General features: G+C 44.8%; 2 protein-coding genes and 1 long non-coding RNA gene across 5 annotated transcripts; 2 read left to right on the top strand and 1 right to left on the bottom strand.

Annotated features, from left to right (window-relative positions):
* The first annotated feature begins 2231 nt into the window (after nt 1-2231).
* Nucleotides 2232-6956, top strand: LOC123093060 (uncharacterized). Its single transcript, XM_044514942.1, has 4 exons — nt 2232-2618; nt 3224-3497; nt 4254-4370; nt 4461-6956. The coding sequence occupies exons 2-4, from the start codon at nt 3225-3227 to the stop codon at nt 6540-6542; spliced, it is 2472 nt and encodes an 823-aa protein (XP_044370877.1). The 5' UTR covers nt 2232-2618; nt 3224; the 3' UTR covers nt 6543-6956.
* Nucleotides 6957-8806: 1850 nt separating this feature from the next.
* LOC123095098 (MEIOTIC F-BOX protein MOF) lies at nt 8807-10673 on the top strand. Its single transcript, XM_044516924.1, has 3 exons — nt 8807-9747; nt 9861-10127; nt 10208-10673. Exons 1-3 carry the CDS (start codon nt 8869-8871, stop codon nt 10412-10414), a joined length of 1353 nt encoding a protein of 450 aa, XP_044372859.1. The 5' UTR covers nt 8807-8868; the 3' UTR covers nt 10415-10673.
* Nucleotides 10674-13105: 2432 nt separating this feature from the next.
* LOC123093059 (uncharacterized) lies at nt 13106-16887 on the bottom strand. 3 transcript variants are annotated; one of them, XR_006445015.1, is made up of 7 exons: nt 16546-16887; nt 16111-16449; nt 15889-15983; nt 14613-15517; nt 14108-14246; nt 13614-13707; nt 13106-13488 (listed from the first exon to the last, which is right to left on the bottom strand). It is a non-coding gene; the product is annotated as an uncharacterized lncRNA (long non-coding RNA). The 3 variants fall into 3 exon arrangements; XR_006445014.1 differs by having other exon boundaries at nt 14613-14671; XR_006445013.1 differs by having other exon boundaries at nt 14613-15983.
* Nucleotides 16888-21986: the final 5099 nt, after the last annotated feature.

Below are 21986 nucleotides of genomic sequence, written 5' to 3'. Positions count from 1 at the left end.
TAGGTTTAGGCAGGTTTGCACCCATAGGCCCACATATAACAAAGGAATGGTGGTCGATTTGGGCCAGGGTTTCTGGATTTCTGGCTTGATACTTGTCTTATTGCCTTCCCACCCATTTTATTTCGAGTCCACATATATTGTCGCAAAAGCAGAAAGTTTTAGAGGTCTCCATTTTTGTGGCATTACATCATGAATATTTTTAAATGGACCCAACTGTTTATATACATCATGTCCTTCTATATAATCAACTCTTGAGCCAAACCCTAGCACATATTCTTCCCCTCACCGCCGCCGCCTCCCTATTCATTGTCCATCTACTAACCTCCTCACCCAAAATCAACCATGATTTTCATCTCGTTCATCCTCTCTTTTCTTTGGTTCATGGATCTATTTTTGAGTTCATGCCTCCTCCCCAAACATCTTACCACCTTATTCCCGATCTATGATGACTCAAAAACCACCAGATCTAATGCATCTCAATGCCAGATTCATTAAAGGTCATGTGGTTCCTTGTGCAACATAGTGATAGATGGGGAACAATAGAGTAGTAGTAGAGCGTTGAGTGGAAGACGAGGTCGAGGCGACTTGATGACTAAATTATTCTTTTGCAGTGGTGATTTCTTTCCCCTTGAAGAGGATAAGATGGTTGGGAAAGCGTGCATGACGATTGTATTGGAGGTCAATTCCTTGTTGATCTGGCTCGATTTTTGTTTGCTTACAGATGTGGACTTCGGTAAGTACCATAAATAACATTTTATGTTTGGGTTGACATGTCATTTGCTTTTACTCAACTAAAAAATTTGATTGAGAAGTGTAACAAAATTTCTAAGGCTGTGTATCTCATGTGATTAAAAGTTTAGAAAGAGCCTCTTCCATGGCACTAGAAGTATGAAACCAAACAATTAAGAATTACTTGAGCGGTCAAAAAATTTACCAACTTTTAAGTGTTATTGTTCAAAGGTATTAAACTCAGAAGATGCTATACTATATAAATTTGAACCGCGGAGGCATATTTGATGCAGGTTACTTGTGCAGGACACGAGCGCCAAACTAATATAAAAGCAACACTCAGTAATATTGAGCCAACCATCAGAGATGGCCTCAAATACTAGTAAAGTTTGTGCTCTTATATAGTGAAAAAGAAACAAAGGCATCCTTTGTTTCACATTGTCTACAAAGTCCTAATACTTTAATAGAAGTCTGGAACTGCTGGAGCCAAAACAGTACTCCGTTGTCTTGCTCTGGGTCATGAAAATCGTGCCTGTCATGTTGGCGTCTTGCCTGAAGGAGAGCCTAGTCAACCCACACCTCATTCTGGCATTGCAACGTAGACAGGTGACATGATGTGAAACAAATCTATACTAAATCGCAAATTCCGTTATGTCACACTCAACGTGCGATCATTACGATTTTTTTATGAAACTCATAATTCATTAGATCCTTGACATCAATGCCAAAACATATTTGTTGCAAAGTGAATAGATCTAATCCTTTGTTTAAGATTGCAATGTAAACAAAACCAAAAAATAAAGAGTGGTTTTTTCTGATCAAACAAAGGAAACATACAAGATGGATTTTGGAAGGATGAATGATCTATTCCATAGTATACCATGTCAGTTAAAGATGCTCGCAACCCTCCAACCTCAACACCCAAACAACAAACACAAATACTCCTAGATCAGAATTGAATAGGAAATAATGCACAGGCGAACATGTGTTGATTAAAACTGATGAGTTGGTGAACTATCTAACACGAGCAGGCATCCCTACCCTACGGAATCCATTCAGGTACCGAGCAGAGATGCAATATATAATGATGAATTGGCAAGGGAGATTTGATATTGACGAGCAGCACGAGTAAATTAGTCTATAAAATCAAATTATGAATTATTACTCATTTCGTTTCGTAATTCTTGTTGTGATTTTAGTTGAACCGAGGAGTAGCAACAAGCCAATCCAATTGTTGCGAACCGATTTATGGTTGGATGATTAGGTGGACTGTGGTATCCTCAACCCATCAGAGTTCTAATCTTGTGCTCGTATTTATCCTGAATTTATTTCAGAATTTTCGGCGATGCGCGTTCACTGGGATGAGACGTTCCCCTCGATTATGAGGTGCCTACGATGAGGAGGGCCTGTTCTCGCGCAACAATAAACCAACATCTGTAGGGATATATACACTACGTAAAAATAAACCAACCCAACTGTCCTCGCGCAACACGAGGAGGGCCTGTTCCGAATGCAGTGGAGGGTTTCGGTGGGCCTCCGGTCGCGACGCTCGCACGCACGCGGCAACGCGGAGGCACACAACGAACCACCTCCGGCAAATACAGAAGGGAACGCGACGGCGGCCGATTTGCGCCTTCCTCGGCCTCCCGCTGCTCGCTAAAATCAAAACCCGTCGCCAAATAAACACCGCGCCGAATCATCCCCTTTTCCCCAATTCCCCCCTTCTCCAAAACAAAAGCAGCAGCCGCCGCCGCAAACTTATAGTTATCGACGACAAGCAGCAGCAGCAGCAGCCGCCGCCGCCGCCTCACTTGTCATCGGCGGCTGTCCTCCTGCTGCGCCGCGCCCCGGCCCGTCGTCGGCGCGAGACGACGCCTCATCCTTCGCGCGTATGGCGTCCTTCCCCTTTCCAGTTCACCATGACCTTGCATCTCTGCTTACCCGGCTGGATTCGGTAGGGTAGGGACGATCTGCTGGCGGTAGAGTTAGCTCACCAACTCGGGGCTAGGGTTTTCGGCTAGCCAGTTTCGATCAGCGCGTCTCCGCCTGCCTAGTATTTCCTGTTCAGTTCCGATCTATTTTTAGTTTGTTTGGGTTGGGGATGGAGGGTTTGCGAGTGTCTGCAATCGAAGGTGTACTGCAACGTTGAACAATACGTACAAGATACATCTCGCAAGATCGCTGGCTATTTGGTCTGGTTCGTGATTCCACTGCGCGTTTGTTCTGTTCCCTTTGTTTGATCAGGACGAATCAATCTTATTTTCTAGTTTTTTTTTTCCCATTATTGTATGACCTGGGATTGGGCCTGTTTTTAACCTGCAGAATTAGCTGTGCAACAAACATATTTTGCATCGATAACAAGGAATGCTGAATTATGAGTTTCATGGATGAAAAATCCTTCTCATCACACGCTAATGTGCTATAACGAACATTTATTATGACTTAGTACAGATTTGTTTCTGATCGATGTCACCTGTTCATGTTGCAATGTCAGGATGAGGCTCTCCTTCAGGCAAGACACGGACATGGCAGGTGCGATCTTCATGTGCAGCACCAGGGCAAGGGAGCAGTTCTTTGTCTCAGGCGTTTTCAGAGTTGCTTTAGAGTATCAGCCCTTTGTCGACAATGTCAAACAAGGGATGCCTCTCTTTCTCTTTGACTACAACGAACGCAAGCTTTACGGGGTGTTTGAGGCTGCCTCTGATGGTGGACTGGATATTACTGACAGAGCTGCTTTTAGATCTTCTGGCCACTCATATCCTGCACAGGTAACCTGCATCAAACATATGCCTCTTCAGTTCAAATTTATCAAAATATAGGGTCTTCTGAGTTTAATATCTCTGAAAAATAACACTTTATCGTTGGAAATTTTGTGACCGCTCAAATATTTGTCAATTGTTTGGTTTCAAACTTTTAGTGCCATGAAGATGCTCTTTCTGATTTTTTAATCACACGAGACACAGGGGCTTAGACAATTTATTGCACTTCTCAAACAAATGTTTGGGTGGAATAAAAGCAAATGACCAGTTAACCCCAAAGTCAGAGCTGAACATTCAAGACTATATTTCTTGGCATAGCTTGCGTTGTCTTCAGTGTTGCGTTTGTACACATGCATCTAAGTTTTGACACTTCACATCAATTAATAATTAAGATAGCTTTGACAAAAGATCATGTAAGGTGCCCAGCAAAAAATAAGACTATTGACACAATGGACACAAAGTTGTCTGTCATTACATACCCGTTATAAATGAGTGGTTTCTTCAGCCATCTGGGAACATTCTTAAAAACTAAGTATGACATCGGACGAACAGGTTGATATACTTCTTTTTTTTGGGTTCATGGTTTTCAGTTACACAGTTAAAAATGTGAAAACTTCTTGTTAAGAAAAAAACCCTGCATTTATTACAGTACTAGGCAGTCGTTTGAATATAAAATACCCTTTATAATTCGTTCTGGGTTCTGGGAACTGTTTCTTTATTGTATTTGTGTGCTACTGTAAGAATTATTCATTTGTTTTTTTCTAGGTTCGATTCAAAATTATTTGGAAGTGCAGACCACTTGCAGAAGATGAGTTCTCTCATGCCATAAAAGAGAATTACTATACGATGTATAAATTCTATTTTGACCTTTCCTACCAGCAGGTTTGCTTTACTACAGAACTTGGTTAAAAGTTAAAATCCATGATTTTTAATTGCATGGCTATAATCACACAAACTTGTTCTTACTGACAGGTTGTCCAGCTATATGAGTTGTTTGATAATAAGAGGGTAGAGCAACCTATTCGCAACTACACCATAAGTGCTCATTCGAAAGAAGGCCACTTCAGTAAAGGGAGACCAGACAAAAGGAGTTTGACTCCAAATATTTCTCCCATTTCTACTGATCAATCACACACTTTGATTGTAACAGCTGGAACAAACTATTCTGCTCCTACAAGGATGCGTGGAACTGTACCACATAATTTTGAGGCACGAACAAATCTGTCAGTGCCATTGGTAAGTAAACCTGTTGGAGTCCAAATTGATCCCATCCACAGCAGCCATCATGTTCAAAAGATATTACCTTATCATAACAATTCACATCTCCAAGATGTTTCGACAGTAGATGGCATTTCAACTCAGGTATATGCTCCCTGTTCTCAGACAAATGGATATCACCAAGATCAAGTTGTTGCAAATCAATCATATCCAATATCTGATGACTACATGCACAGTAGCTTGTCTTCTGGATGCATGACTGCCAGTCCAACTGATAGAATTAGGTCGTCTGAAAAGCAGTCATATGTAGGCAGTACTTCGCGATCTCTTCAACATATTACTCAGGCATCAACTGGCGGAGACAGAAACTACGTGAATTCAACTCCAAATGTCCCTTCGTATCATTTTTCTCTGGCAAATCGACAAGGCAGTGCTAACTTGAAGGACAACTATGATATCGACTGTCACCACTGCAAAGAGATACACACATCTGAGCATCAGCACTTAAGCAAGGAAAGAGCTCAAGTAGCTCCAGTATTAATCCAACAAGGTATTCCTGCATACCCTGAAGTTCCTGAAGTATCAACAATTGGTCAACGGAAAGATGATTTTAGTGATTACATCCCGATTGCTGATTGTGCTCAAGATTTTGATAATGATTGGTGGAAACATGGCTCCTATCATAGTGTTTCAAGTTCACTGGATCGTCGAAATGTTATTGGAGCCAGCATGTCAGATCAATTACACACAAATCGTGAAATAGAAGCTGAAAGTAACACAACATTAGTTCCTGGTCAGTGCTCACAAAACAGTGTGTTTTCTCGCTTATCGATGAAGCAACAACCTCTTCAAGAAGTTGTTGGCTCACAAAACAGTGTGTTTTCTCGCTTATCACCGAAGCAACAACCTCTTCAAGAAATTACTGGTCCTTCACTCAGTCAAATGCTTAATTCACTTTCTACAAGAACAAAACAATGGAGCAGTGGGAATAGTACACATATTTCTAAAGAAAGAGAGATTAGAAGTGAGAACAGTACACTTATTTCTGAAAAAAGAGAGATCAGAAGTGAGAACATGACACTTATTTCTCACAAAAGAGAGGATAGAGCACTTGCTTATGATGCTGGCAAACAGTTGGCTGTTGAACAGTCCATTGACATAACCTGTCCTCTTGCTGAGCTAAACCTGCCAAACGTAGTAGAAGGAAAAGAAAGTGCAGAGCCTCCCTTCTTAAACTTCAAGAGGCGCAGCGAAACAGTGCAGCTGGATGGCAACTTAGGAAAGGAGACTAGTGGAAAAATGAAGAGGAGAAAGCTTGTGCGCCCTTCCTTTGGGGAGAATAACAACTCTACTAATTCTGGAAAAGAGATCGAAGTGAATGGAGCAGAGGACAGGAAACACCCACATTTCGACGCCGATGGGAACAAGTTCAATATTGACCTGAACAAACCGGCATCCACAGACAATGATGTAGTGAAGGAGGATGGTAGCACTATACTGTGTCCTGTTGATATCAACATACAAACTGAGAAGTCCTGTGAAGTAAACACCGCACACAAGCTGAATTTTTCAGATGCTATGGAGGTAACTGGGAAACAAGATCACCCTGTGGAGAATGCCGCACAAACTGGTGGTAAAGTTTCACTTGATTTGAGCATTGCAGATTTGGATGCGATGGACAAGTCTAAGCTTCAAGCAATTCTTGATTCACCATGGTTGCAAGCACTTGACAAGCTGAGGAATTGCAAGTCCAACAACTCTGAGGTGGCTGGATCAAGCACTTGTGGTGATGACAATACATTGAAAATGGAGACGAACCCTGATGGGAGCACCTAACCTAGGTGTACCAAATCTGTTACTGATGTAGCAGCTTCAGTCTTGTACTGTCATGAATTGCTCCAATTGGATTATTCTTCTCCAACTGCTACTACAGAGGCAGGAGGTAATCCTCCTTTTTGGGATTTTTTTGTTTTTTGCCACTACTGAAGAAGAACCCAGTTGCAGCAAGAAGAACCCAATTGGAGCAAATACCATACGAGTACAAGACTGTAGCCTTTAATGTCCGGTATCATACACAGGAATAGTTACATGTGTTTTGGAGGTAAAAGTTGTCGGAGGGGTTGACTCAATGGGAATAATTTTCCCTTGCCCCAGAACTCATGGTCCCTAATCATCGTAGATCTCTTGGATGCTACCTTATATGAATGTATATGAGATATACTCCATATGAAAGATGATGTTTTGGCAGTACATTTGGATGAAATCTTGCGTTATTTTGTGCTAACACTACCCTTAGTAGCGTAGTATCACTCCATCTGGATTGTTAGAGCAACCCTAGCAGATCTATCTGCTAAAACCTCGCTGGCCCTTATAACTCTGGGCGTTTTTACAGGATTTGCTCTTTTTTTGTCCCGAGGCCTGGTCCGTAATTATCCCCTCTGCCGCTATATTTATTGGATAGAGTTCGATTTAGGGTTTGCATCTGGCATTTCCTCCACCCGCCTCCGCCGCAATCCCACCAACTTCGGCAACCAATTCCCTACTCAGGCGGTTGATTCTCGTGCGCGCACACACTTTTACAGTAGATCCATGTCCGGCGAAGGTCATTAGTGTGGGGGCCGCGGCGGCTCACCGCCGCACAAGCGCCCCCGACACAACGCCAAGGCCAGCAGCTCCAGCCAGCCTCCGGTTGAGCCGTGGCTCGCGAAGCAGGCCAAAGAGCACGACACCCTCTCCCGTACCGGCGGCTGCCGCGCGGCTCGAGGCGGCGAAGGAGGGGTACGACCTCGCGTACGTTCTCTACAAGTCGGCGACCGAGTACTACCTAAAGGTGAAGCACTAAACTAGTTTAGATTAGGTTTTATCTAGTATGTTTTTAAGTTTGTATGTTTGAATGTATGAACTCTGGTGAACTATGGTGGCGCGAACATTAAGTTTCAAATATGTAATATGGTTTTACAAGATCTGTTCTGCCGTGCCTTTCGAAGTAATGCAAATTCGTTTTATAAATTCAAGTTTGTTGCTCTAATCACGGGGTTAGTTTTTTTTATTTGAGCGATAATAGTGGGGCTAACGATTTACACAGCCGACCGGCGAAGCGATCGTGCCGGTCGCTTGTCCTTGCGCCACGTGTAAGTTGAAGTTGAAGAAAAGAGATTTGACGACTATTTTTAAGGCTGATCATGCGGCTGCGGCCAAATCCAACCAAATGGGTCGGTCTTAGCACGCCGACCTAGTAGCATATTTATATAATCAGGTCGTGCTGGCATGTGACCCATCTAGGGCCGTGCCTGGGCCGTGAGACTTGGCACGAGTGCGGGCATCGCACGACCATTTATTTATTTTTATACAACCTAATAGGCTTAATATAGGTCGAAAACAACCCAATAGGCTGAATTCTGTGCGGGCTGGCGTGCGAAACGAGCCGCCGTGCCAGCCTGTGTAACATAGGGGCTGTGCCTGGGCCGGGGAGGGCAGCATGTGTGCCAGCCCGACACGGGCCTTGTACCTGCTGTGCCCAGCCAGTCCGTGCAGTGTTTGGCACATATAACTCTAGTTGTGTCGTGCCGGGGTGACCCATTTGGCTAGGCCTGGCTGCGGGGCGACTGACCGAATCTGTCCCTAATCGCCCTAATCGTAGGGTTGATCTTGGCCAATGTCTGTTAGTTGAAGACGCATACACCTTGGGGTGTGCATTTGGTTTTTTCGGTTTGAATCGGTTTGGTTTATACAGTTTATGGTTTATATGTCTTTTATATTTTGGTTTATACGGTTTTATACATAGATATAGTTCAGTTTTGGTAATAAGCATTTACTTTCGGTACGTTGGATAAGCAGTCATTTTGGTTAACTATTGTCGCCCATTACGCTTTTTTGAACTAAAAAAAGCCTTAATTTTGGTTAATTCGGTTTAATCAAATGATCATTGGTTTCTAATCGGAAAAACCGAAATGCAAATGGTTTTCAGATTTCAAAACTGAAACTGAAATTAAAACCTGAAAAAACCAAAGTTTTGGATCAGTTTTTGTTTTCTTCAGTTTTTGGTTTTCGGTTCCATTTTGCACACCCTGACGTATACCCCTTCGAGAAAAGAAGTTGAAGACGCATACCGGAACGGATCTAGGGTAATCTTCTCAGTCGACCCGTCCCCGATCTGAAATACATGGATGCCGCCGGCGTCGACCGGCTGAGCGACCTGACGGACTGCCTGCTCCACGCCATCCTCTCCCGCCTGAAGGCCCGGCAGGTCGTGCAAACCTGCGTGCTGTCGTCGAGGTGGCGCCGCCTCTGGCTGGCCGTCCCGTGCCTCGACATCGACGGCGGGGAGGACCAAGAGGAGGAAGATGAGGAGGAGCGGCACAAGAAGCTGGACGATTTCGTCGACAACCTCTTGCTTTGCCGTAGCACCTGCGCCTCCTCGCCGCTGCACACCCTTCGGGTGAGCGTCGCCTCGCCGCGGCCTCTGTGGAGGCGGCTCCACCACGACCGCGGTTCTTCCATCTGCGCCGCGCACACCAGATGGGTTAGCCGTGGCCTCGAGAGCTCCCCGGCGGTGCTCGAAGTACGCGGCATCAAGCTGCCTTCGTTCGCCTCAGGCACCCACCGCCTCACCAAGCTGGTCCTTCAGGACGTGATCCTCCACAAGGATTTCGAGAAGCACCTCTTCGCCTGGCTCACACTCCTCCAAGACTTGGAGATCAGAAGCTCGGACATGTCCAATCTCTCAAGGATCGAGTCCAACACGCTCAAGAACCTCACAGTTGAGGCAGGCACCATCTTCAACTTCGAGGTCATAGCCCCTCGGCTCGCCTCGCTGCACCTTGCCGTCCAGTTCCGTGGCCTCCGAGCCTTCTCTGTCACCGTACAGGAGGCGCCTGATCTTGTCCAAGCATCCCTCCGCTTATTGGACAACCCTCTGCCGGCGAAAGAATATCCCTTTGTTTTTCAACAGGACCCAACTTTGTTGCCACCGATGCTATGTAGATTTCTCTGCTCTCTATCCAACGTCAGGAGCTTGGAGCTGTCAGGATTCCGTGATATGGTTTGTTCCTTCCTTCAGTCTTGTGCTTGCTTCATTTGTATGTAATTTCCATTCGTTCAACTGCATAATGCAAGTGCACACTAACTAACCCTGTTCTTGTCTCTGCAATGTAGGCACAACATATTTCGCCACCTCCTCCACCTGGTGTTCCTTGGCCTGCCGAGTACCAATTTCAAATAATGGTGCCAGGAAGTGATAAATCTGCCCCATGTCCTATATTGCAGGCGATACTTGATGAGGAGCACGATAGATTACCAATGTTCCGCAATCTAAGAACCCTGGTCCTTGAACAATGTGAGATTGGTGACAACATTCAGACGTTGTGTAGTTTCCTGCATAATACGCCTGCCCTCGAGAAACTTACTCTGAAGAACTGTGAGGTAACTATATTTAACTTCACTTGATTTGTCTAACTGAAGGACCTTACCTCCAAATTTATTTGTTTTGCTCCTGTGTGCAGTGCCAAAACGTTCCATCTAGTTCAGCGTCCAACATTTTGGAGATGGGATTTATGACCTCCAGTCTCAGCCTAATACAAATCCAGTACGATGACAGGGATGATCATGAAGGCCAAGGTACTCGACAAGTTGACAATGTTGTGACCATGGTGGAGAAGAACATGCCAGTGACTGCAATGATCCATGTGACCAAAGTCAGGAAAAATTAGAATCCTCTTTTTAGCTGTTCATGGAATCATTTTGTCCATAGATATTTTTTGGGGTATATTTGGTGAATATTTCTAAATAGAGTTTACTCCAGTTTTTATCTCCAAAAAATTCTATTTTTTACGCATTTTACCCGCCCTAGCCTGGCGCAGTGGTAGAGTCTCCACTTGTGGCCTGGAGGTCCCGAATTTGAACCAGCCTCGTTTAGAACTTATGCAAGGGTATGACTGTCTAGAAATTTCCTTTCACAGACCCCACTTTGTCAGGGAGTTTTCAACACTAGATACGCCCTTTTATTTTACCCGCCCCGAAGTTTAATCTTGGTCAGGATATATACCCTTAACTTTGTATTTTGGCAAGAATTATCCCCGACATAAATCCCCATGTGACTCCATTTCGGTACATCAACAAACCAGACACATGCCCTATGTACCTGTCTAGGGCTGGACCAAAAGCTCGTAGCTCGCGAGCTTAATGAGCGCTCGATAGTTCGGCTCGTTATGCTCGTAGCTCGCTTCTTAATGAACAGAGCCAATCATTGATTTTAGCTCGTTAAGCTTAACAAGCTTAACGAGCGAGCTAACGAGTTTCACGAGTAGCTCGTTAAGCTCGTTAGTAACAACACAACACATATTTTCATCTTACGTGATAAACTTTTTGTAGCACCTCAGCCCATCTATTTAATCTAATCGACATATAAGGCAATATACTACTTCATTTCTTTTTGTAGTCACCATATTTCATCTTGAAAACCATACCTACACATTCATCATGTATATCACAACACATTATAATCTGTTAACCACGAGCTTAACGAGCTTCAAACGAGCCGAGCCGAGCAGAGTTTTCTGCTCGTTAATCTTAACGAGCTTAACGAGCCGAGCCTTAACGAGTACGAGCTTAACGAGCCGAGCTGCTCGTTAGTCCACCCCTATACCTGTCCCGCATAGGACTAATATAGTGGTTCCAAAATTCAGGATGGTCAGAATGGGCACTATTTTGCCAGGGGTTAAAGTATGTCAATTCCGGGTAACAAAGAGTGACCAAGCTTGAACTTAGGAAATCCTAAAAAAAAAAACCCCACAATGTTTAGAGCAACTCCAATAGCTCCTGTATCCAAAAAAACCTACCAATTACGGGGAGTTGGGCAAAAAAAATGCTTCCGCAAACCTGAATTTTTAAGGGATCTCGTAAAAACACCCCCTCCATCTTGTAATTTTAAGGGAAGATGGCCATCCCGTATAATTTTGGCGGGCGGATAACGGCCTGAAATTTCACTAGCAGAACAACGCGAAACGTCGCATCGCCGCCGGCGGAAGGTCACCTCGCCACCATCAGAACATCGTCATGATGCCCCCGCGAGGCCGCGCCACGACGTTGCACCGCCGCCACTGTCGCGCAGCCCTACCCCGGGAGGTTTGCCGCAGCTGCTAGAACGTCGTTGCACCTGTCGCACAACCCTGCCCCGCGAGGCCGACCGCCTCCTCTGCCGCGAAATCGCTGCCGCCGTCCCTGACGCATAGCCCCTCCACTGCCGCTGCACAACCCTGCCCCGAGAGGCCGCTCCGTCGCGCAGCCCTACCTGTCCTGTCCCGCAAGGCCTCTTGCCGCCAGGTTTGCCCGTCGCCGCGAGGTTCGCACGCGCATGATTCTTAAAGTAGCCTACAGCCCGGCTCGCTTGGAGCATTCAAATCAGTCATTTCTAGTGAGCCATGCCAGAGTCAGGCGCAAAAGTGGGGCCCGTAATATGTGGCGGTGCAGGGGAAATTCAGGCAGAGATAGCGGGACAGAAATCGGTCGGCGCGGATAGCGCGAAATCTAGCACCAACCATTTACTCGCTCACCTGTAGGTTGTAGCGCTAGGAAAAAACACAGCCTCGGTTCTTGCCTTGGTCGGCGGCGGTGACTCGGACCAGGCGCAAAAGTGAGGCCCGTAATATGTGGCGGTGCAGAGGAAATTCAGGCAGAGATAGCGGGACAGAAATCGGTCGGCGCGGATTGCGCGAAATCTAGCACCAACCATTTACTCGCTCACCTGTAGGTTGTAGCGCTAGGAAAAAACACAGCCTCAGTTCTTGCCTTGGTCGGCGGCGGTGACTCGGATCTGCGGAAACAGCGACATCGGTGAAGGCGGTGACTTTAATCTCATGCAACAGGACATGCTTCTCCCCTTCGTCTCGTTCTCCTCGTCCATGCTAGTGGGTCGTTGGCTCCCAAGGGGCAAGCAACATACAACCTTCCTCCCATGTTAGGCCATTAGGTACGGTGTAGGATCAATTTTGCCATTGCTCACCTCATCGTTGAGTCGCCTAGGTTATGGACAAACATATGAAGCTGGTTGGCCAGGCAACAACGATCGTAGGTGTGATTCGGGCCTGGGTCATGGTATACAGGCTCTCACTACTAGGAAAAACACTATCAGTAGCGTAGGTTTTTTACATACCAGTAGCGTGGGTTCCCGTGCTACTGCTACGATGCTACAGCTAAATTTTAGCCGTGGCGCGTTTTTTATCCGGCACTACAGCTATTGTAAGTACTAGTAGAGCTCCCCTCGCAAAAAATAATAATAATACTAGTAGCGCTCCATTTCCCACCTACGCTACTACTATGATATGTACTAGTAGCGCTCCATTTCCACCCCACGCTACAGCTAAGTAATTAGAAATTAAAAAAAATCAAATTCAGATGCAGTATTGATGGATGGAAATCAACACACGTCCAATGCAAAATAAACTAAGGTCACAGAACCAGTTTAGCACTTCCAGCGTTCATGGCTGCAACATTGAACATCTCAACTCCAAGGGATCATGAGATCCCATTTAACATCAGACGCAAACAACCAGACCACTTCTCTAGATGTATCTACCAAGGCTCGGAGTTCAAACGCCGGTGGACCCGAACCCTCCCTCCCTCCTGGCGGTGGCATTGAGGTCCTCCACCTCGGCGACCTCCGGCGACGCAATCACCTAGACGATTATCTGCGCGATGCAGTCTCCGAGCTTCACGGCGAAGTCCGCCTCCGAGTGGTTGAAGAGCACGACACCCACCTGGTTGTGGTAGTCTGCGTCGATCACCCCTGCGCCCACGTCAGGGAAGTAAACACTTATTAGTTCGTGTCCTCGTTCAAATCAAGTAGAGTATTTTCTTTCTTTTTAGCACATGCACATGAATCAATAGTAACAACTAGAGGCTTTTCCATACTTATTGCACAATACATGAAGAAGGCCGGGTCCCCTCCTTGTTGAATCCAAGGAAGACACTGCCCCGAGACGTGAAGAAGGCCAGCTCCCTCCTTCTGCAAATAGCTCAGGTGCATGAAGTTGTAAAGAAACTGAATACAACGAACTCATTGTAATGTATAATAACAAGAAAAAATATGAATCCTAAAGAAAAAGATCATTCTATGAGTCAGGTTGATAGTTTTGAGACACAGGAAAGGATAATTAATGTTGGTAATAGTCTTCATTAGCAAGAACAATGGGCCAAGTTATACTAATTAATATTGCCGCCGATTCACTGTGGCGGACGACTAAACACTGCTGCCTTTACTGATTATTTCCCTGAGATTGGCCAAGCTGCATGGCACGTAGCACCCACAAGTGCACCATCTTCAGTATTTGGTCAAATTTGGACTGAATGTGCCGAGGCAGATGGGGGTAAGCACAAGCATACACATATGGTGGTAAAATACATACCAGCAACCTAGAAGTGGCCATCGTTTTGACATAAGGATCCTTTGGATAAAATGTGTGAGTAGCAAAAACAGATCATCAGTACAGCTCAGCGGATTTAGAAGCTAGTAAGATTCCGTATGCCCAATCAAGTATATATGCCCTGCCCACCAACATTTAACGAATAAATATTTTAAATAAGGAAGGATTAACTACAGATAAATATATGAATTTCTCAAGCTATTCAGATAAGGCATAAGAATAATAATGTTTACTGATTTCCACTACTTCTCTAGCTGATAAAGACATTTTGCATAATGCATGCCTCCTGGATCGAGCAAATCAATCGCTACTAGTGTGAAAGGGAAACGTCTGTCCTCGAAAGTTAAGCCAATGCAAATCAAGTAACTATCATGGCTTACTGTATGAGTTGGGTGGAAACACATCAGCATTAAGAATTAAGGTTTATGCTAGTTTGACCAAAACGACGAAGATATATGATATAGCCAAGAAGAAGGTTAGTACATACCTCATTTCAAATGGAATAAATCTAACTCAAAACTGTAAATAACCATGAATTTCTTCAAACTGCACAAAACAAGAAAAATCAAATTACTAATATAGCCTACTAAATAATTAATATTGGTCAAGCAGTTTGCTGAACAGAAAATTGCATGACGTACATCACAAGATAAGACAATTAACAGTAAGTAATTGGTCTCTGTTTTGCTCTTTTTTCTTTTGGTTGCTAGGGACCCAGCTACTCACTGGACCCTCTCCTCTGTTTTTACTTTTTTAGTTAATTTTCATGGCTCCTAATGTAACCTAACTGAGTCTTTGCTATATAATTTAATGCTGAACTTTTTCTAATACACACTGAACTTGCATACAACATATTCATAACATCACTTCTCCTAACTGCACTATGATCTATCCATTCAAGAGAGTTTGAACTTGCTAGCATCATCTCCTAACTGCGTCCATCTCATTATCTTTTACAAAACAATTCTCAATATGGAGCAAATAACAACAGGAAGGAGGCCACCACCATGCACATACAACATCAACATGCAAGCTAGGGGCACAAACATACAGTAGCAAGCATGAATTTTGTAGACTGTGGGAATTAAAGAAACATCAGTAAGTTGGTAGTACACATGACACATAGAAATAGTGAGTAGGAGTACATGGTTTTGAAGTAGTATCTATAGTAATTTGCTACCTTATTTTCAGGTCACCATACTCACAATACAGTAACTGTAAACTACTTCCAAGTTACCAAATTGAAAGGTTGCAACGACGATACCGTATGCTAGATGAGTTGTATGGTTGAAACAGAGAAAACTCATCAAGGTAACCATGTTCCCCTAAGCAACCGATGAACAATGAATAATTTTGCATATCTGAAGAACAAAAGCTTCCCAATTTGCATCCCTGAAAGGAATCCGTGCTCTTAGCTGAGAATAACTCACCTCTGGCCAACGGCCGGTGGGCGGAGCGGCCACTGATTAAGCTCGGGCAAGAGTACAACGCAACATACAACCTTTACAACCTTAAAATATAATAATTGTTGTTTCCTGAAGTTGTGCATCCTTCTAGCTCTGTATCCTAATTTTCTAAGATGTCTTCTAGTTCTAGACATAGGAGATTTTTGTTTAATCCTTTAAGAAATCTATACTACTACAAATGGTTAATGAAAAATATTTTAATTGACTTCCTTATATATCACCAGGACCCAATTTTTTTGTTCCTGAGTTGACAGCTTTAATTTAACATGGCTTGGCAGAGTTCACAAACAATCTTACATGGATGTTTTCGTCGTCGCGTTTGACAACGGTTGTCTTGAAGCTATCCAACGACAGCCCGGTCTTCTCGGCCTCGGCGACCGATGCCCCCCGACCTGCAGTTATCTGAAAACCTCAACAACTGTATCTGATTCTGAAGGTTTTGCGTACCATTTGGAACATCACTGACACTGATAAATACATGTACTGTTGTGGACATTTGTTGGAGAACTTGCAGCTCACCTGATCGAGCCGCCAACACCGGCAGGAATGTATGCCTCACACTTATCCCGGTAGAAACAAGCAACCTGGTACATTGACCACTAGTATCTCCTGGTAAACTGAAGACTGAAGCAACAAAAGCAACACATACAAGTTACAAACATGGTCCATGGAAAATTCAGGTTTGGACGGCCAGCCGGACACCCCGGCGCTCCGCGGCCTTGCGGAGGAAGGTGAGCCACGGCGGCAGCTGCGCGCCATGGCGTTCCTCGATGCCGCAGCCGAAGTTGCGGCCGAAGCCGCCGAGCAGCCTGTGGGCCGACTCCCTGACCATGCTCGTCTCCTCCAGCAAGTTGTAATCTGCACGCGGAGAAAAACAGGGGACGGATGGTCAGCATGGAGGCCACGGCGAGCGAGCGAGGGATTGGGCCGGGGGTCGAGGGACAGATCCGTCACCGGAGAGGAGCTGGTTGTCGTCGAACTGGGCGAGCGGGACGGGGACGGTGCGGGGGCGCTTGTGGGCCTGCACGCCGGGGAGGCTGCAGGTGAGGCGGGAGCAGCCCGGGCACCGGTACTTCCACGGCTGCTCCCCGCACTCCTGGCACGGGGCGCCCTTCTCCCCGCCACCGCCGGAGCCGGAGGCGGCGGCGGCTCTGGGGGGCGGGGCCTGCGCCGGCGGCTCCCCCCTCCATGGAGGGTTGGGACTTGGGAGGGGAGGAGAGGAGGTGGGAGCGGAGACGGGATTGGGGATCTGGATCGATCAGGCGTTGAGTGTTTTTTTAGACATGGCGTGGGATGGGAACAGATGCAGGTGGTAGCGTGGGGTTTATAACCCGCGCTAGGTTTATAACTCGTGCTACTACTAAGACTGGTCCCTAGAGGCATCATGAAAATTACTTAGTAGTAGCGAGGGGTGAAAAACCCTGTGCTACTGATAAGTAGCAGTAGCGAGGGGTATAAACCCGCGCTACTAGTAAGCGTCTGCCTATAAGCTTTTTCCTAGTGTCTATGGATGCTTCAAATGCAAAGATCACCTTTCGTCGGGCTTGTGGAGATGTTTAGGAATAGGGGGCTGCTGTAAGATAGCATCCACACCTCTGTGAAAGAGCAAGTTGCCACGTTCCTTCATGTTGTAGGTTATAATCAGAGGTTCGGGATTATCCAAAATACGTCCAGGAGATCAATAGAGACCATTTCCAGGTATTTCAAGCAAGATGTGTGTGCTATTTGGGAGCTCAGAGGAGAGAGGATCAATGCACCAATTGGGCAAACTCCTAGCAAGATTCGCAATAGCCTAAGATGATAACCGTATTTCAAGGTGACCACTACTCGTAGTTGCTACCTCTTGAGCACTGCGTTGGATTTTCCCGAAGAGGAGAGGATGATGCAGCAAAGTAGCGTAAGTATTTCCCTCAGTTTTTGAGAACCAAGGTAACAATCCAGTAGGAGATCACGCACGAGTCCATCGTACGTACACAAAACGATAGCAACTCGCAACCAACGCTTAGGGGTTGTCAATCCCTTCAGGGTCACTTACGAGAGTGAGATCTGATAGAGATAATATTTTTGGTATTTTTTATATAGAGATGTAAAGTAAAAAGTAAAAGGCAAAGTAAAAACAAGGCAAGTAAATAAAGCTGTAGAGATTGATATGATGAGAATAGACCCGGGGGCCATAGGTTTCACTAGTGGCTTCTCTCAAGAGCATAAGTATTCTACGGTGGGTGAACACATTACTGTTGAGCAATTGATAGAAAAGCGAATAATTATGAGATTATCTAGGTATGATCATGTATATAGGCATCACGTCCAAGACAAGTAGATCGAAACGATTCTGCATCTACTACTATTACTCCACTCATCGACCGCTATCCAGCATGCATCTAGAGTATTAAGTAAAACAGAGTAACGCCTTAAGCAAGATGACATGATGTAGAGGGATAAATTCATGCAATATGATAAAAACCCCATCTTGTTATTCTCAATGGCAACAATACAATACGTGCCTTGCAACCCTTTCTGTCACTGGGTAAGGACACCGCAAGATTGAACCCAAAGCTAAACACTTCTCCCATTGCAAGAACTACCAATCTAGTTGGCCAAACCAAACGGATAATTCGAAGAGACTTGTAAAGATAACTCAATCATACATAAAAGAATTCAGAGAAGAATCAAATATTGTTCATAGATAAGCTGGATCATAAACCCACAATTCATCGGTCTCAACAAACACACCGCAAAAAGAAGATTACATCGAATAGATCTCCACAAGAGAGGGGGAGAACATTGTATTGAGATCCAAAAAGAGAGAAGAAGCCATCTAGCTAATAACTATGGACCCAAAGGTCTGAAGTAAACTACTCACACTTCATCGGAGAGGCTATGGTGTTGATGTAGAAGCCCTTCGTGGTAGATGCCCTCTCCGGCGGAGCTCCGGAACAGGCCCCAAGATGGGATCTCGCGGATACAGAAAGTTGCAGCGGTGGAATTAGGTTTCTGGCTCTGTATATGATCTGACGGGGGTACGTAGGTATATATAGGAGGAAGGAGTACGTCGGTGGAGCAACAGGGGGCCCACGAGGCAGGGGGCGCGCCCTCCACCCTCGTGACCTCCACGGCTGTTCCTTGGAGCAGGGTCCAAGTCTCCTGGATCACGTTCGGTGAGAAAATCACGTTCCCGAAGGTTTTATTCCGTTTGGACTCCGTTTGATATTCTGTTTCTTTGAAATATTGAAATAGGCAAAAAACAACAATTCTGGGCTGGGCCTCCGGTTAATAGGTTAGTCCCAAAAATAATATAAAAGTGGAAAATAAAGCCCAGTATAGTCCAAAACAGTAGACAAAGTAGCATGGAGTAATCAAAAATTATAGATACGTTGGAGACGTATCAAGCATCCCCAAGCTTAATTCCTGCCCGTCCTCGAGTAGGTAAATGATAAAAAAGAATTTTTGATGCGGAGTGATACTTTGGCATAATTTCAATGTAAATCTTCTTAATTGTGACATGAATATTCAGATCCGAAAGATTCAAGACAAAAGTTCATATTAACATAAAAGTAATAATACTTCAAGCATACTAATCAAAGCAATCACGTCTTCTCAAAATAGCATGGTTAAAGAAGGTTATCCCTACAAAATCATATAGTCTGGCTATGCTCTATCTTCATCGCATAAAGTATTTAATCATGCACAACCCCGATGACGAGCCAAGCAATTGTTTCATACTTTAGAAATCTCAAACTTTTTCAACTTTCACGCAATACATGAGCGTGAGCCATGGACATAGCACTATAGGTGGAATAGAATGGTGGTTGTGGAGAAGACAAAAAGGAGAAGATAGTCTCAGATCAACTAGGCGTATCAATGGGCTATGGAGATGCCCATCAATAGATATCAATGTGAGTGAGTAGGGATTGCCATGCAACGGATGCACTAGAGCTATAAATATATGAAAGCTCAACAAAAGAAAACTAGTGGGGTGCATCCAACTTGCTTGCTCACGAAGACCTAGGGCACTTTTGAGGAAGCCCAACATTGGAATATACAAGCCAAGTTCTATAATGAAAAATTCCCACTAGTATATGAAAGTGATAACATATGAGACTCTCTATTATGAAGATCATGGTGCTATTTCAAAGCACAAGTGTGGAAAGAGGATAATAGCATTGTCCCTTCTCTCTTTTTCTCTCATATTTTTTTCTTTTTCTTTTCCTTTTTTTGGTGGGCTTCTCTGGCCTCTTTTTTTTAATTTGGGCTTCTTTGGCCTCTTTTATTTTTCATAAAGTCCGGAGTCTCATCCCGACTTATGGGGGAATCATAGTTTCCATCATCCTTTTCTCACTGGGACAATGCTCTAATAATGATGATCATCACACTTTTTATTTTTCTTATAACTCAACAATTACAACTCGATACTAGAACAAAATATGACTTTGTATGAATGCCTTCGGCGGTGTACCGGGATATGCAATGAATCAAGAGTGATATGTATGAAAATTTATGAAGGTGGCCTTGCCACAAATACAATGTCAACTACATGTTCATGCAAAAAGCAATATGACAAAAGTAATGTGTGTCATATGAACGGAACGGTGGAGAGTTGCATGGCAATATATCTCGGAATGGCTATGGAAATGCCATGATAGGTAGATATGGTGGCTATTTTGAGGAAGGTATATGGTGGGTGTATGATACCGGCGAAAAGTGCGTGGTATTAGAGAGGCTAGCAATGGTGGAAGGGTGAGAGTGCGTATAATCCATGGACTCAACATTAATCAAAAGAACTCATGCACTTGTTGCAAAAAATTAGAAGTCATCAAAAACCAAAGCATTACACGCATACTCCTAGGGGGATAGATTGGTAGGAAAAGACCATCGCTCGTCCCCGACTGCCACTCATAAGGAAGACAATCAATAAATAAAATTGTGCTCCGACTTCATCACAAAGCGGTTCACCATACGTGCATGCTACGAGAATCACAAACTTCAACACAAGCATTCTTTAAATTCATGATCACCCCAACTAGCATTGCTTTGATATTATCACCTCCATATCTCAAAACAGTTATCAAGCATCAAACTTATCTTAGTATTCAATTCACTCAAAAGAAAGTTTCACATATCTTGAATACCAAGTATATTAACATTAAGCAATTTACCATGCTATTAACGACTCTCAAAATAATCTAAGTGAAGCATGAGAGATCAATAGTTTCTTTAAAACAAATCCACCACCGTGCTCTAAAAGATCTAAGTGAAGCACTAGAGCAAAAATTATTACGCTCAAAAGATATAAGTGAAGCACTATGAGCAAAACTATCAAGCTCAAAAGATTTAAGTGAAGCACATAGAGTATTCTAGCAAATTCTAAATCATGTATGACTCTCTCAAATGGTGTGTACAACAAGGATGATTGTGGCAAACTAACAACCAAAGACGCAAATAATAAAGACACTCCAAGCAAAACACATATCATGTGGTGAATAAAAATATAGCTCCAAGTAAATTACCGATGGAAGTAGACGAAAGAGGGGATGCCTGTTGGTGAACGTTGCAGAAAACAAAAATTTTCCTGCTCGTTTCACCAAGATCATCTAGGAGTTCATCTAGCAACGAGTGATTAGATGCATCTACATACCTTTGTAGATCGCGCACGGAAGCGTTCAAAAGAACGATGATGATGTAGTCGTACTCGACGTGATCCAAATCACCGATGACCAGCGCCGAACGGACGGCACCTCCGCGTTCAACACACGTACGGGACGGGAGACGTCTCCTCCTTCTTGATCCAGCAAGGGGGAAGGAGAGGTTGATGAAGATCCAGCAGCACGACGGCGTGGTGGTGGATGCAGGGCGTCACAGCAGCAGGGCTTCGCCAAGACTATGAGGGAGAGACGTAACGGGGGGAGATGGAGGCGCCAGGGGCTGGTGTAAAATCCCTCCTCTCCCCCCCACTATATATAGGGGTGCCAAGGGGGGGGCGCCGGCCCTAGTAGATGGCATCTACTAGGGGGGGCGGCGGCCAAGGGGAGGTTTCCCTCCCCCCAAGGCACCTAGGGGTGCCTTCCACCACATGGACTCTTCCATGGTGGAAACCCTAGGCGCATGGGCCTATAGGGGCTGGTGCCCTTGGCCCATCTAGGCCAAGGAGCACCCCCTACAGCCCATGTGCCCCCCCGGGACAGGTGGCCCCACCCGGTGGACCCCCGGGACCCTTCCGGTGGTCCCGGTACAATACCGATAACCCCGAAACTTGTCCCGATGCCCGAAATAGCACTTCCTATATATAATTCTTTACCTCCGGACCATTCCGGAACTCCTCATGACGTCCGGGATCTCATCCGGGACTCCGAACAACATTCGGGTTTCTACATATACATATCTTCATAACCCTAGCG

This window comes from Triticum aestivum, chromosome 4B (assembly GCF_018294505.1).
Source record: "Triticum aestivum cultivar Chinese Spring chromosome 4B, IWGSC CS RefSeq v2.1, whole genome shotgun sequence".
In the NCBI taxonomy this organism is placed as follows: domain Eukaryota; kingdom Viridiplantae; phylum Streptophyta; class Magnoliopsida; order Poales; family Poaceae; genus Triticum; species Triticum aestivum.
The sequence above is the reverse complement of the archived record's forward strand: the minus strand, read 5'-3'. Positions and strand labels throughout refer to the sequence as shown.